At 51.3% G+C, this 15,381-nt stretch overlaps 1 protein-coding gene across 6 annotated transcripts in view; it reads left to right on the forward strand.

Annotated features, from left to right (window-relative positions):
* The window catches only part of GLCE (glucuronic acid epimerase), a 68,599-nt gene extending 64,615 nt beyond the window's left edge, over positions 1 to 3,984 (forward strand). For all 6 annotated transcript variants that reach the window (XM_019533885.1, XM_019533884.1, XM_019533883.1 and 3 more), the window contains one exon: positions 2,087 to 3,984. In XM_019533885.1, coding sequence (XP_019389430.1) covers positions 2,087 to 3,111 — 1,025 coding nt within the window. In that variant the 3' untranslated portion in view covers positions 3,112 to 3,984. The remainder of the gene's footprint in view (positions 1 to 2,086) is intronic.
* Positions 3,985 to 15,381: the final 11,397 nt, after the last annotated feature.

Here is a 15,381-nt window from a genome sequence, read left to right on the forward strand (position 1 = left end):
CTTGCTGGGGTCGTTTGACCTCAGTAATCTTTCCTACCATGGCGGGAGGGTCGGACTAGATGATCTACTCAGGTCCTTTCTGACCCTAGAAAGTATGAAACTATAAATCTAGCTGGTAAAATGCAGGCGGGTTACCTGGGGTTACACTTACACACTTGCAATAGAGTGCATTTAGTATAGCAAAACACAGCTAGTGTTCTCTCGGTGCTGAGTCTGTGACCTTGGAGGAGCTCAGTTTTGACTCTGAGCATTTAAAAAAATGCCTTTATTAATCAAAATAGGTACAGGTGGAATGAAGCCTTATAAGGCAAAATGTGAAAACAGTCCTAATGCCGAGTGAAATGGATTTGCCGGGGAAATGGGAAAAGCCCTATGGACTTTCAGGAATAGGGGTTGTAACTCATTTATTGCACTTAGAAATATTTATGGGATATTTCGCACATCAAGAAGCACGAGCAAAGAAACAATTGCCTCTCTCACATGAGAATTTTATGCCTTGAAAAACCATTAATTTAGAACGACTGCCTTTAAGTGTTTATCGTCCCTCTGTGCTTTCAGAATGACAGGATCTGCATGCAGTCTAACAAACCAATTATTCCTTTGATCATCTTGGTTTGGGGGGATTAAGATTTTGCATCTTGGAAGCCAGCCTGTGAAGAAACACTGGACTTCATGGTGGCATGTTGCTTTGAAAACTTATTTAATTGTTAGCACACATAAACACCAGAAAGCACCGGCAGTTTTGCCCTTAGATGTTTAATGCTCACACATGCACACACTGAAACGTGACGTCATCTTATTTTGTGTTCATTTTCCCACTAAACCAATCAGTTCCCTGCTCTCGGAGCTGTCAAGGATGCAGAAATGCAGCTAATAGATTTCAGATTTGGTCCCAATGGATTTCTAACTACCTGTTTCTTTTTCGGTTCACCAAGCTCTTTTGCTAAAATTGCCGTTGTCTGTTTAAAAAAAAAAAAAAAAGCCAGCTTAAAAGCAGCCTTGCTGTGACTGCATGGTTTCTCTCCGTTTCTGTTTCTGCTTCCAGTGTGAAACTGATGTTATTTCCTTGCAAATTCAGGAGCTTCTGAATAGCAAGCCAGGTTGTCTCTGGTGCACTGCTAGTCATGAAGCTTGATCCTCAGTTCTGCCTTCACAAATGCCCATTGCCTTCAGTGGGTTTGCAGAGTTAGAGCTGATATGCTGGGAATCACTAAACAATTAAGCTGATAACAATGGGATCTGATACAAGGTTGTGTCTGGGGAAGTGAAGAGAAAAGTAGGTGGTTAAGTATGTCTGGCACAAGGTAGTTGATATGATGCATCTGACTGCGAGTCTAAGAGCAAGTAATTCCAGACTACAATGAAACACTGAATTTATGTGCATCAAACTGCATTCTCATGGCCAATTCCTATAGCGGTAGTTGCTTTTTGCATTCAGCCCGTCTGTCTTTGGTCATAACCCCCTGGGACAAGATGTCTGTATCATGTTATTAGGATGCCAACCAAGATCAGAATAGGATTTATTTTAAAAAGGGTGGCTAACTTTGCCGTCTGCACTGGCTGTGTTGATACTACCGAACGCATTTCGTGATCTCTATGATACAACTAGTACCTCTTTTTTTCATCACAGCCTCTCCCATTCTTTCATGTTTCTGATGCCATCTTCTCTTTGGCTGAAGCTCCATCCTGGCATCTGCACTACTGCCAAGCTACTGGTCAGCTAGCAAAGGTGCTGATAAAGCAGTTTGGCCAGTGGTTTGACACTGCACCTCCTGGAGAGAATGCAGCAGGATGCGTTGCATCGGCTAGGCAGGAGAAATTTCCCTTTGTGTTACAGGAGTCACCCTTGACTCATTAATTGGATCGTTTTATGTTTAATTTAGTAATAGGCAAGGATGAACTGATGTAAAAATGGAAATGGGAATTTTGGTTTATTGATCAAATGCCCTTGAAGTATTTTGGATTTTATCGGGTGACCTCATTATACAGTACGACCTCTGGGGTGCAGATGAATTCGACATTTAACAGGAAGATCTTATCCCTGACACATTTTCTTTTGTTTCTGGTGCTTTTCTTTTTCTTCCAGAAAATACTGAAGGGGCCTCGCTGCAGCTTGGGAACACAAGGGACTTCATTATTTCTTTTGATCTCAAATTCCTGACAAACGGAAGCGTATCAGTGGTTCTGGAAACGACCGAGAAGAACCAGCTCTTCACAGTGCACTACGTCTCAAACATGCAGCTGATCGCTTTTAAGGACAGGGACATTTACTATGGCATCGGCCCTAGGACTAGTTGGAGTACCGTCACCAGAGACCTGGTCACTGACCTCCGGAAGGGAGTGGGCCTCTCCAACACAAAAGCTGTAAAGCAGACAAAGATCATGCCGAAAAAGGTGGTCAGGTTGATTGCAAAGGGAAAAGGCCTCATTGATAATATCACGATAGCGACCACGGCGCACATGGCGGCTTTTTTTGCCGCCAGCGATTGGCTAGTGAGGAACCAGGATGAAAGGGGGGGCTGGCCCATCATGGTGATGCGGAAGCTTGGGGAAGGGTTTCGGTCGTTAGACCCAGGCTGGTACTCTGCCATGGCCCAAGGGCAGGCCATCTCCACGTTAGTCAGGGCTTACCTGTTAACGAAAGACCACACATTCCTCAATTCAGCTTTACGGGCCACAGCACCTTACAAGCTCCTGTCCGAGCAGCACGGTGTGAAAGCCGTCTTCATGAAGAAGCACGACTGGTATGAAGAGTACCCGACCTCACCTAGCTCGTTTGTGTTGAACGGTTTCATGTACTCGTTAATTGGGCTGTATGACTTGAAAGAAACCACGGGGGAGAAACTAGGAAAAGAGGCAAAACTTCTGTATGACCGGGGCATGGAGTCCCTCAAAGCCATGCTTCCGCTCTATGATACTGGCTCAGGGACGATCTACGACCTTCGCCATTTCATGCTCGGCACGGCTCCCAACCTGGCCCGATGGGACTACCACACCACCCACATCAACCAGCTCCAGCTGCTGAGCACAATTGACGAGGCCCCGATTTTCAAAGAGTTTGTCAAGAGGTGGAAGAGCTATCTGAAGGGTGGCAGGGCAAAGCACAACTAGAGCTGACAACCAAAACCATGCGTCTGCTGTCTGCGGGAACCGCTGGACTTCTCGAAGGGAAACAAGGGGTGCATTGTAAACGGCTGCACACTAAGTGATGGGCTGTTGCAAAGAAGTGATCCTTAAAACTGATGTGAAACGATTGCATTCCAGCACGGTAATGCTTCGATCTGGTAGGGAGGATTTGGATCAAAGCTAGCATCTCCTTCAACTCGTTTACCTGCCCATAGTGTCCCACCATGAAATCACTCCCCCGTGTCAAACTCCACTTGTACTCCTGAGTTTCGGGGGGCAGAAAAATTCCTTTTTGTAGGGGGCGGGGGGGAAAAAGATAATTTACAGAAGCCATAAAAGTCCTTAAAGTCCAGCACTTGCCTGAAAAGTTAGGATGTGGCCTCCTTTAAAATGGAATAATCTGTGTATATGTTGACAACAGAGTAACAAATCGTGGTGTAATGCAGTAACTGTGTATTTACTTGTAGCCTGGGTAGTGGACAGTGTATCTTTTTAAAAGTGTTTTTTATACCGGTTCTTTTCTTGAAGGGGGGGAAAAAATACACGAATTTTGTTTTACAATTCTATATATCGAGGTACTTTCAACGTACGGTTTCTTTAGGGGTGTGTTGATTTGAAAACGCACCTAGCCAGCATTTGGGCTCCTAACTTGTGTTATGTAAGCACAACTAGAAGTGGGACTAGCTGACTGCACAAAACTCTGCAAACATACCATCCCTTTTTTTTTCTTTTATAAAGCCAAGGCTACAATCACGTTTGAGGCTTGCTGGTTGCCGTTTCTGCCATGCCATTGAAATCTCTTGTGTACTGTATTTCCAATTGCATTGAAGAGGCTTCTGTGCGCACAGGGGAGATTTCTGTTGGCATCCTACATATGGGCTAAGGAGCTAATTTTTGAGTAGCTCATAGGAGCCTTGATTTCAACGGACTTATTGGTGATTTTTTTTTTTCCCCTATGGCAATTTTGTTTTTAAAATGCTTTTTTTAAAAGCTGATCGAGAACGTAGTACGTTGAAATGATTGTGTCTGTCTTTCCACCTTTGCCTATGCTTTAAACACTCACAACACCTACGGCCCTGAGCTTATTCTTTATGTCTGAATCGTCTGAGTGGTTCTGGCAAGTGAGAGAGGGTATCCGTGCAATAACTGAATGCATCTGAACCCAGATGTTCGCTCCATCCAGGCTTCAGAATTAACACCGACTTTCCTTTTTGTATTCATAAACTCTTTTCGCTGGACTTTATGGTCTTTCAGCATGTGGATTGCCTGCTGAAAAACCCGAAGAAGTAAAATCAATTGATCGTGTCGCTAGACCAATAATATTTGATATGGTAAGCTAGCTGGAATTTGGTTGTAGGCCATATTAATACCTGCCAATATTTTGGTATGTGCACATTATGAATCTCAGCCCCCAAAGCTCCAGGGATTTTCCAGTATGATTACGTGTACGTTGACATGAGCAAACCTTTGAGAAAATTATCCAGGAGCACATCTGCAAGGGCCCAGCAGGGAAGGTAATGCTCAGGGGCAACCAACATGGGTTCACTGAGGGCAGGTCCTGCCTGACTAACCTGGTTTCTTTTTATGACCAGGTCACAAAGTCCATGGACGAGGGTGTTGGGGTGGATGTAGTCTTCCTGGGCTTTAAGAAGGCCTTTCACACAGTTTCCCACCACATTTTCTCAAAAAAAGGAGGTGACTGCAGCATTGATGCCTACACAGTCAAATGGGTTGCAAATTGGGTAGATGTTCACACCCAGAGAGTGGTGGTGGATGGGTCATTTTTGATCCGGAGGGATGTGGGCAGTGGGGTGCCCCAGGGCTCGGTCCTTGGGCCTGTACTGTTCAACATCTTCATCTGTGATCTGGATGGTGTGCAATGCACGCTGTCCAAATTCACTGAGGACACCCAAGTTGTGGGGCGAGGTGGGCACGCTGGAGGGGAGTGGCAGAATCCAGCTAGATCTAGACAGGTCATGGAAGTGGGCGGATGAGAATAGGATGGAAGTCAACACAGACAAGTGCAAGGTGCTGCACATGGGGAGGAACAACCAGCAGCACACCTATAGGCTGGGAACACCCTTCTCAACAACTCGGTGGCAGAAAGGGATCTTGAAGCCATTGTTGACTCCAGGATGATCATGGGCTTCCAATGTGAGGATGTGGACAGTAAGGCCAACTGCGCCTTGTCCTGCATCCACAGATGCATCTCAAGCAGGTCCAGGGAGGTGACCCTCCCCTTCTGTGCGGCACTGGTCAGGCCGCAGCTGGAGGACTGCGTCCAGTTCTGGGTGCCGCACTTCAGGAGGGATGTGGACAACATGGAGAGGGTCCAGAGGAGGCCACTCGCATGGTCAGGGGCAGCAGGGCAGGCCCTACGGGGAGAAGCGACGGGACCTGAACCTGTTCAGCCTCCACAAGAGAAGGCTGAGGGGGATCTTGTGGCCTGTTACAAGCTAGTCGGGGGGGACCAGCAGGCACTGGAGGAGTCCCTGTTCCCCCAAGCACCACTAGGGATTACTAGGAATAACTGGATCTGGAACAGGCTCCCAAGGAGGTGGTGCTCTCCCCTACCTTGGGGGTCTTCAAGAGGAGGCTGGACAGATATTTGGCTGGGGTGATATGATCCCAGCACCCGTTCCTGCCCGGGGCAGGGGGTCAGACCTGATGATCTGTGTTTAGGTCCCTTCCAACCTTAAGTACATTTATTTATTTAAACATTGGTATTAATCCTATTGTACCAGTTATTTGTGAGTTAAAAAAAAATCAAACAGCTCTTAGAGACAAAGCAGGCATTAGTTTGCTGACAAGGACAGGCGTGAGGACAGGACGCAGCTGGACTTGACTGAATTTTTCCATTTGCTCACAAAGACGTGGAACTGTGGTGGTTCTTGTGATCTTTGCAAATGCAGAATGCGGTTGTATCGCCTAGCGGGTGCCGCAGCAGAAGTGTTTTGAAGCCTAAAATCCCTTATCAATACCAAAGTATTAAAAGATGAGTTTTTCTCCTCAAATTAAAAAAAACAAAAAAACCCCAACAATCAAAACTAAAACCCCTAATCCTTGTTTCCTCTGCAATGACTGATGTTATATGGGAGTGAGGCAGACATCCTCCTATATGCATTTCCTCAACAGCACGGCCAGTTTCAGTTGGGTGGGTTGGACGAGCACATTTGAGTACTGCTTCTGTGACGAGTATTGGTGCCTTAGCAAAGTGGCCACGATTTCCTAGTGTGTTAGGAAAAGACAGACACAAAAAAACCAAACCCAAACCCTAGTGACATGGGTCTTTCTGTGTTTCATACCCTGCCTTCCAACCCACCCAGCAGCAGACTAAATAGGCTTGTTTGGAGGCATAATTTAGCAACGTCAGCAGAGAAACAGGAGATGCATCCTTCTACCCTTAACGCTGTTGCCATCGCTGTCCCCTGTGTGTGCGCGTGAGTGTAAATTAAACAACCAGGTGTGAGTGCATCTCGAACCTACAGGAGTTCAAGTGTGATCCCTCTTCGTTGTTGTTGTAATTTTTTTAAAGGAGGTGAGCCGTGGGAGGGACTTGTCGGGCACCAGTGCCGAATATTGTTCGTCTGTCTGAATTCACCGTATAACAGCGACCCCTTTTTGTACCTCCACTTTAAAACTGACAAAGATCTTAGAGGCTAAGGTCTGTTATAACCCTTTTGTTAGGATTTCTGCGTGTGTGTGTGTGTGTGTGTGTACTTCATCCAACACCGTGCACGTGGGTATATGCAAACCAGTGACACACAAGCACAACTCTGGATGTGTGGCAGTGCTGTTTTTCTTGGTCATTGTGCAAGACATTCACTGAAAGCTGCTATTTTCATTCACCTTGTAATTGTACTTTATTCTTTTGGGTTTTTTAATTATTGTTTTCTACGTTTTACATGTGGGGTATACACCATGTGTTAAATATGCAATAAATTGTTTACCGGATGCCCTTCTAAAGGGTAGTCCTTTGTAAAGCTGTACAGACTTTGCAGTTTAAGCACAATGTGCACACGTTAGTTTTCTATACCGCGAGACATGATTTTTTGCAGAGGGAAAGGTACTATTATGTTTCTATACAAAGTAAATGGATCAACATTTGTGCTTCATGTAAAGCTGCTTTATAAAATTGTAAAATAAAAGTTTTTATCTTAAGGCGCATTCGGGCTGGTTCATGCGTCACTTGAGCTGTGCGCGTGGGAGACTGTCGGCACCTGACTGCAGATAAGTCGACACAAATCCAGCATTTGGTGAGCAATCTGCCTAATGGCTTTTAAATGTCATCCTGAGGAGATGGTATCCTTGAAGCGACGGCCCTAATGCTAAACGTACCTGCTACTAGGTAGCTGCTTTGGGGCTGCCAGTCATCCTGGCTTTCCCTTCATGCCTCCCTGTCTCCCCAGCCTCCCAGGAAACCCGGATGCTGCATTGCTGGACGTCGGCCTTTTCCCCCGACGGGCCCCTGGAAGCTGCATTAAGCACGAGACCATGCGATTTGTACAAAGGCATGCTCATTCTGCATACGAAGCAATCGTTAGACCTGTACACTAACGATGCAGCTGGACAGCTGGCTGGGACCACGTGCAGCAGTCTGATCTACCCAGAGGGTTGAGAGACAGAGGGTTACCAGTCCCATTTACCTGGTAATCGGATAACCAGTGCTCTGTCTTGCCCACAAATGTGGCAGTTCATCCATAGCCTTAAAAAAACAGTGGCATCTATCCGAGTTGAAATCCCAACACAAAATCCTGTTCTGCAAGACTCCTCCCATTTCACGTCCAGAGCAAACGTAGTGCTGGATGCCCAGGGGCCCGGTAATTGGAAACCACCTTGCTCGTGATAGCCGTGGCCCAGGCACTGGCAGCTTGGCGGGCGAGAGCCCTGCTTTCTTAGTTGCCAAAATCATGCTGACCTACGTACAGTATATTAACCCCAATCTACCGTCTCTTAATTTGCTAGATGTCAAATACTTAGAGCATGCCTCGGCTACACGATGCCGACTTTCCAGCATTTTCCTTCAACTCTCTGGATGCAAATATTGATTTTCGTTACTTAGCAATTTAAGAATGTCAGAATTGAAAATAGAAGGAAATTTAAATATGTTGTCTTGGTGATGAATTTGAATGTTTGTTGCTCAATTTGTGGTGAAAGGAGATACATTTACCATCTGCCTGGCATGATTGATAACTTGCATATATGGGTTACATTTCCTGAATGTTAAATAGCTTTCTTCTATAATTTACTAATTCTCTTCCAAAAATGGAAAGGCGCTATTTGGACGGCATTTTACAGCATTCAACAAGGTCAAATTTGCTGTGGCAAAGTGCAGATGTTGAAAGCATAGCCCATATTTGCCAGTCATGAGTCTTTAGGACAGTACAATCCTCCATAAATATAGCAATTTTCCTTCATCTCTGACCCTCTAAAGTTGATGTCTTTTAGATAGTTCAGATAACTGTCGTCAGAATTCATTTTGGTGAAGACAGCAGCTTTTGCACTGTAGCGGTCCGTGTAGTTGTGCAGCCGTCAAAACATTTTTCTAAACTGGAAAAGTGGGATGGTGAATTGGGGGGCAGGGGTGACCTCCTGGATGCTTCGTTACTGTTAGGATATCATTTGCATTATGATGCTGCCTGGGACCTCGCTGGTCCCTTCGCTCTTTATGGATTAAGTCACAGCAGTTTTCTGTTTTGTGTATTACCATGTGGTGAAGCTGCTTCTGTCTTTATTTATAACTAATAATTGTATCTGCCTCTAGGATCTCTTTTCCCAGGACCTTGCAGCGCCTCATATACGAGGGTAAGTGCAAGAAACGTTTCTGACCTTATATAAAAAGAAGCAGGGTGATGTGCTTGCTCGCATACAGAGGTAACAAAGTACTTTGTGCTCCTGAGAAAATTGTCAAAAAATGTATTGGGGATAAAATTAATCAGCAAGTCCAATAATTGTCTTCCAAGAGTCTTAAAAGAGCTGGCCAAGGAGGTCTCTTTGGAACATGATTTTTTTTGTTTGATACACCTAGGACTATTGCAGGAGCCTGGAGGAGTATTGACATGCCAGCGTTCAAATAGGGGGAATATGAGAACCGAGGGAAGCGTTGACTGGTTCGTCTGGCAGCAGTCCTGGGCAAAATCACAGACGGGCTGACGCAGGGTTCATTTAATACAGCATGGTCAAGTGCCAGTCACAGCTAGTTTTATGGAGACTTGTTTAAAACCAGTCTCCAAGAATGAATCGGCGTTGCTCGAACCTGCTGCTGCCACGGGGGAGTGGGATGGGAAACGACGCGGGAGGCAGGGCAGCCAGACAGCCCTGTCTGTCGTGCTTGCAAACCCAGACCTGTTCAAACCAAGTAGGGGCTGTAGCTGGCAATGCAGGGACCCCGCAGAGGGGCTGGGGTCAGAGCAGAGAGCGGATTGAATGGGAGCTCTGTACAGAGCCAAGGCACCCCGGGCTGGTGCAGTCCTGGGAGATATGAGTGGGCCGTGGGGCGCAGAAGTACAGGTAATGGCACGCGGCGTTCGTTTTGGTGCTGGGGCAGCAAACTGGAGAGGCTGCAGGAGATAGCCACGTGTAATTCGAGGGCTGGGGAAATGCCTCCTAGTGGGAGACGGACTGGACACATGGAGGTCTCGATCCCGGGGGACAGCGACTGGACTGCTGTGTAGAAGTATCTGCAGGGGGACACCGGGCACTGCAGGCTCCCTGCCTTTGCAGAGAAATGCAGGGCAGGACAGCGGCTGGAGGCTAAGGCCAAACAGGTTCAGCGCTGCAATAAGGCGCGTGATGCACAAACCATCGCAACGAGTGAAGGAGGGAAGTGGCGGGTTCTCTGTCGCTGCCTGGCCTTGAGTGGAAACCGGCCGCGTTTCTGGAAGAGCTGCCATAGCCGAGGAAGAGTTACTGAACTCGTTGCGTGGAGAGGGAGGTGAAGAGGCTGTCCAGTCAGCGGAGGTAAGGTGCCCCTTCCCCTCCTGACGCTCCCGAGAGCGGCGCGCGGGGTGAAATGATGCAGGCGCAGCAAAGTTGGCTTCTGCTAGTGATCAAGGCCTGGTGCCTGCTGGGGACTGGCTCCAGGGTGCGGTTTAGAGGGCAGAGGCTCTGTAGTCTTCCCTGCCTACAACCTTTGGGGCAGGTCCCAACTGATGTCTGGGCAAAACCAGAGATCAGGATGTCTCTCCTCTGTCCCAGGGGGTTCCTGAGCAGGGGTCCCTTCTGCGTCTTGCTGAGCATCATTGCGCAGTGCAGGTGTCTTGGGTGCTCACAGCCCCGTGTCGTGGTGCATCGAGACCTGCCCAGTGTGTCCCAAGTGTGGCTGCCTTCATCTTCGACTGATTTCAGCCTGTTTCCATTGCATGATATTTCTCAGCTTGGTACAGACTGCGGGGTTTTGCCTTCTGTAGCGGGAGCATGGCCTCTGCCTGAGGTGTCTCAAGATGCATTAACAACCTTTTACAGCATCAGGATGTTGGCTGCCACGCTCCCCCTGCTTTCCCCTGGCAGGGTTGGGTGCAATGTCTGCTGTAGTGTTGGTAGTTTTATGAGTTTAGATGATGGATTTGTCTGGGATCATAAAAAATGAGGGTTGAAGGGACCTCGGGAGGTCACATCCAGTCCAACCCCCTGCTCAGAGCAGGACCAGCCCCAGCTACCTCATCCCAGTCACGGTTTTGTCTACCCACGTCTTCAACACTTCCAAGGATGGAGACTGCACCACCTCCCTGGGTAACCTGTTCCAGTGCTTCACTACCCTCCGCGTAAGAGAGTTTTTCCTAATATCCAACCTCAACTTCCCTTGCTGCAACTGGAGCCCATTGCTCCTTCTGTCGTCTGAGGACAGTCCAGCTCTAGGGAGGGTTTGGACAGGGCTGATGCTGCCTCGGGAGGGAGTTGGACTCGATGCAACCTCTGTAGGTCCTTTCCAGCCCTGCTTCTCTGATTCTCTGACCTCTGTTCTGTCCTAGAGGATTTGCACCCGCTGCAAACGCCCTCCCTGCCTGCTCCTGTGGCTGGGCTGTCTCCCTTGGGCTCTAGCCTGACATGATCCCCCTTGAATAGGAACGGTCCAGACTTGGCCACCCTCCTCGCCCCCTTTTTCCAAAAGCAGTGCCCAGCCAGTGCCTCCGTTGCTGCCGTGGGGAGACCTCCGTTGAACGTGGATGGAGACCGCCGTAATCATCACACAGGCCTCGGAGAGCCTGGGCTGGCATTAGCTGTGCCGCGGGTGAGGGGGTGGGTGCTGCTGGGGGTGAGGGGCAGCTAGATGCATCCGTCTGAAGGCAGAAGGCAGAGCACAGCTGCACTTCATAGACTAACTAGATAAGAGAGAGCGCGAGCACCAGCTTTCATGAACCCGGGTTCACTTCATCAGGTGCTGACAGCAGTGCCCTGGAAGAACTGATGTGCCTGGGCTTGCAGATGAGGTTTTGCCTGCTCAGAAATGCCCCTGCGCACCAACGAGACCAGTGCTGGACCCAGGCGCTACTGGGTGCTACTGGGGCACAGGCGTCTGGGGCCTGGGCCCACTGGGAGGGTGTGAGCAGAGACCTTGGGGCAGCTGAGCCCAGAGTGCTGGCTGTGGGCGGCTGGTGGCTGCTCGGGTGTGCTGGGTAGCCTGGATTGTTGCAGCTCCTCAGATTTTCAGGGTCTGTGCATACGTGTGTGTGTGTGTGCACGTACATGTGCAGGTGGACATAGGTGTGTGTATGTGGGCATGCATGCGCAGGTGTACATAGGCGTGTTTGTGTGGGTGTGCTTGTGTGCATATGGGCACGTGTGTAGGCATACATGTGCATGTGGGTGGGCATGTGCGCACATGCATGGCATGTATGTCTCCATGCGCACATACTTGCGTGCGCACATGCATGTCTGTATACACATATGTGTGCATGTAGCACGTTTGCCCAGGGGCACCCGATGCTTTCCCGCGGAGACCGGCGCGCTCAGCTTCGTGCTAGTGGCACGCAGCCCTGGCTGGTGCAGCCCCTTGCTCCTGTCCCTCTGCTGCTTGCTGGCGGGGCCCTGGCTCTGTAGCAGGAGCCGTTTTCTCTGTCTCTGCAGGCCTCGGCCCCAGCCCAGAGCTGCCTCCCATCTCTGGCTGGCCTAGAGAGCCGCCGTCCTTGAAGGCCGCTTGGGTCCAAGTCCGCAAACGCACTGCTTCGTCGGGAGCTGGCACGTGGACAGGGCCGTGTCGCTAGCACCCGCCCTCGCTCCGAGCCTGCTCCTACAGAGCCCGCGCTGGCGTGGCCAAGTCTCTGGCCTCCCCTTCCTTGATCACGGGTGCAGCTGAGAGACTGCGGGTCCCCGAGTGAGCTCCTGCCCGTGGCCCAGAGATCTCCCCTGCGCCGCTCGCGGGGAGGCGGGCATGGCCCTTCCCCTGATGTGGAGCTGCACTTTCCCAAAGGTTTTGCTGCTTCTCCAGGGTTGATTCTTCAGAGCTTGACAGGGTTTTGCGAGCCCTTGAGCTCTACTACCAGACCCGTTGGCGCAGCCAAGGGAGCGGAGAAACAAGGGCCGTCTCAGGAAAGCTGCTGGGAGCTGGCACAGCACAAAGCTCGAGGCCCAAAGCTGTGGGAATAGGAGATCCACCGCCACGTGCCCTGCTGTGCACCGTGGAGTCTGGCCCGCCAGAGCCCGGGGGGGATTGCCAGGCGCTGGTGTGCAGCACGCCGAGGCACCCCGCGACAGGTGTGGGTGGAAATGCCCAAAGGAAGGCCTGGCCTGGAGCTCTGCCCACACCGGTGCTGGCTGCGCTGGGAGCCTGCTGGATGCACCCAGGGAGCAGGGATGCAGGCAGCCTCTGCCAGGGATGCCCCCATCAGCTGCCCAAGTAAACCCCCACCCCGCCGGCTGCAGCTGACATAGCAGGCAGGCCCCTGCTCCGAGGCTGGGGTTGGATCCGGGTGCATCACCCCCGCAGCGGCACCAAGACGCTCTGCCCAGCTGCAGGAAGCCTGTTCGGAGCTAGCACCGGGGCGTGTGTCCACTGCATCCCCGTGTGAGCTTCAAAACCCTGAAAAGGCAAGCGGGAGCGTGCTCTGAGCTAGCTCATCCCAACACAGGCCTTCGTCTTCATTTCCCTGCAAAAGCTCCCAGGGCCAGGGGCCTCCTCCAGGGAGCCTCACCGTGCAAACCCCCTGGGACCCGTCACACTACGGTGCACCCCCACCCCCTGCCTCGGCCTGGACACTGGACCTGTTTGCACTGGAGTCATCTTGAGCCATAAATGACAGGAAGATTGGGCGCAGACAGACGGGCAGGTATTACGGGGCCCGGTCCCTCTACAGGGACAGTGACGGGGACCTTGCCGTGAGCACACGGCATGCGCAGATCCGCCTGATGCGGGCGTTGCTTGAGCTCCGATAGGTCCTAGGACCATTCTCCCCCGGATTCAAGTCATAAGGGGGCATGTCGTGTGCCCACTCCCTTCTTACACCAGTACAGACGGGCCGTGGATCCGCGTCCACACCTAGCGCCCCTGTCTGCGAGTCCGCGGCGACTCCTCATCCTCTCCCTCTGGTTCCTTTTGCTCTCAAGCCGATCCCCCAGGCCAGTCTTCCAGCCCTCTTGCCCCCTGGGCCGTGCCCGTGCTTGCCGCAGCAAACGGGAGGAGGATCAGGCCAGCGATGAGCCGGGCCCTGACACGTTGCATCCGCTCCTGAGGGCCGCAGCTGAAAGCGGGATCTCGAAAACCAGAAGCAGGGGCAGGGACAAGCTGTGGGAAGGACTGCAGGGTGGGCGGACGTGCCCGGCACAGCTGGGTCCCGGAAGCTTGTTGGTGGGACGGCGGAGCAGGGACTCGATTGCAGCGTAATGGACCTGGAGCACGGGCCTGAGAGGCACGACCTCTGAATCGGCGCCCTGGACCTTCAGTGCTGGAGGCTGCAAGGGAGAAAGGACCAAGGGAAAAACCATGGTCAGACCCTGTTCGCGCTCCCTTTCAGCCTCTGCAACACAGGAGCCGGGGCAAGAGGGACCTAGGTCTGACCCAGGCCACGGCAGCTCTTACGATTTAGTAGAGACAACCCAAGAGCAATGCCTGGGAGCTGCAGCCCGGGCACGCTCAGCCTGGAAGGCAGGCGCAGCTTTGTAAGGGCGCAGGCAACTACCCGCTGCAGCAAACTGCCCCGCAAGGCCTGGATTCTCCATCTCGGTGTGTTTTCAAGTCTGGACGACGCACTTTAGCCCAAAGTTACCACTGGATCTGACTGGTGGGTGCCTTCTGTTTGTACCCCCATTGCTTTGCAGCGTGCAATGTAGCCGTCGTTAGGTACTTCTGTGTTGTGCAGCGTCCTGACAATGGTGGAGCGCGAGCTGGGTGGAAGCTTGTGGACTTATTATTGTCTTCCATGCATGTTTCCTTTTGAAAGCAGGCCATGATTCAGCTCTGAGGATGCAAATCTGCCGTTGAAGGAGTTGACATGGCCGTGTACACTTGCTCTTTGGAAGTTTTAGGCTCTTCCTCTGGTTTCTGGCATGTTGCTGATACAATGCATTAAGGTGGCAGCGTCAAGTCCTTTTTCTGTTAGTCCAGGGCATGACAGGCCAGCAGCACAGGCTAAAACCCTTGTGTTCTGCCTCCCCGGTTTAACGTGACCCTTGGGCAGGCCCTTTGCAACCAGTTGTGCCCTGGTCTGTGCTATCCCGGGTATCTTGGGGCAGCTCAGCCAATGCCTTCCCCATGGGTAATGCAGGGCAGCTGGAAGCTGCTGGGGAAGAAAAGGCCTTGCCAAGGGCTGTGGGAAATGCTGCTCCGGGGGAAAGGCGCCACAGCGCTCCTGCTGCCGCCTGCCAGGCCTGGGAACCAGGGCAGCGCCCTCGAGCAGCGCCCACGTCCCTCCGCGTGTGTCTGCGGCCCGGGGGAGGCGCCCGGAGGATGGGCTGAGCAACAGCACCACCTGCAGCCAGCCCGGGGAGGCGCTGCCGGCACGCCCGGAGCACACACGCACGCACACGTATGCATGCACATGCGTGCCCAGGCACACACGTACGTGTGCGTGTGCACACGTTCACACATTCTCACTTGCACACGCACACATGTTCACACATTCATACTCACGTGCTGCCGGCACGCCTGTACACGCTCATGTACACGCATACACCCGCTCATGCGTGCGCATACATGTATGCATGCACACACGTGCTCATGCATGCTCATGCACACTCGCGTGCATGCACATGCTTATTATGCATGCACACGTACGTGTGCATGTGCGCACGTTCACATGTTCTCACTTGCACACACATACA

Source organism: Crocodylus porosus, unplaced genomic scaffold, assembly GCF_001723895.1.
Source record: "Crocodylus porosus isolate Cpor-Errol unplaced genomic scaffold, CroPor_comp1, whole genome shotgun sequence".
Classification (NCBI taxonomy): domain Eukaryota; kingdom Metazoa; phylum Chordata; order Crocodylia; family Crocodylidae; genus Crocodylus; species Crocodylus porosus.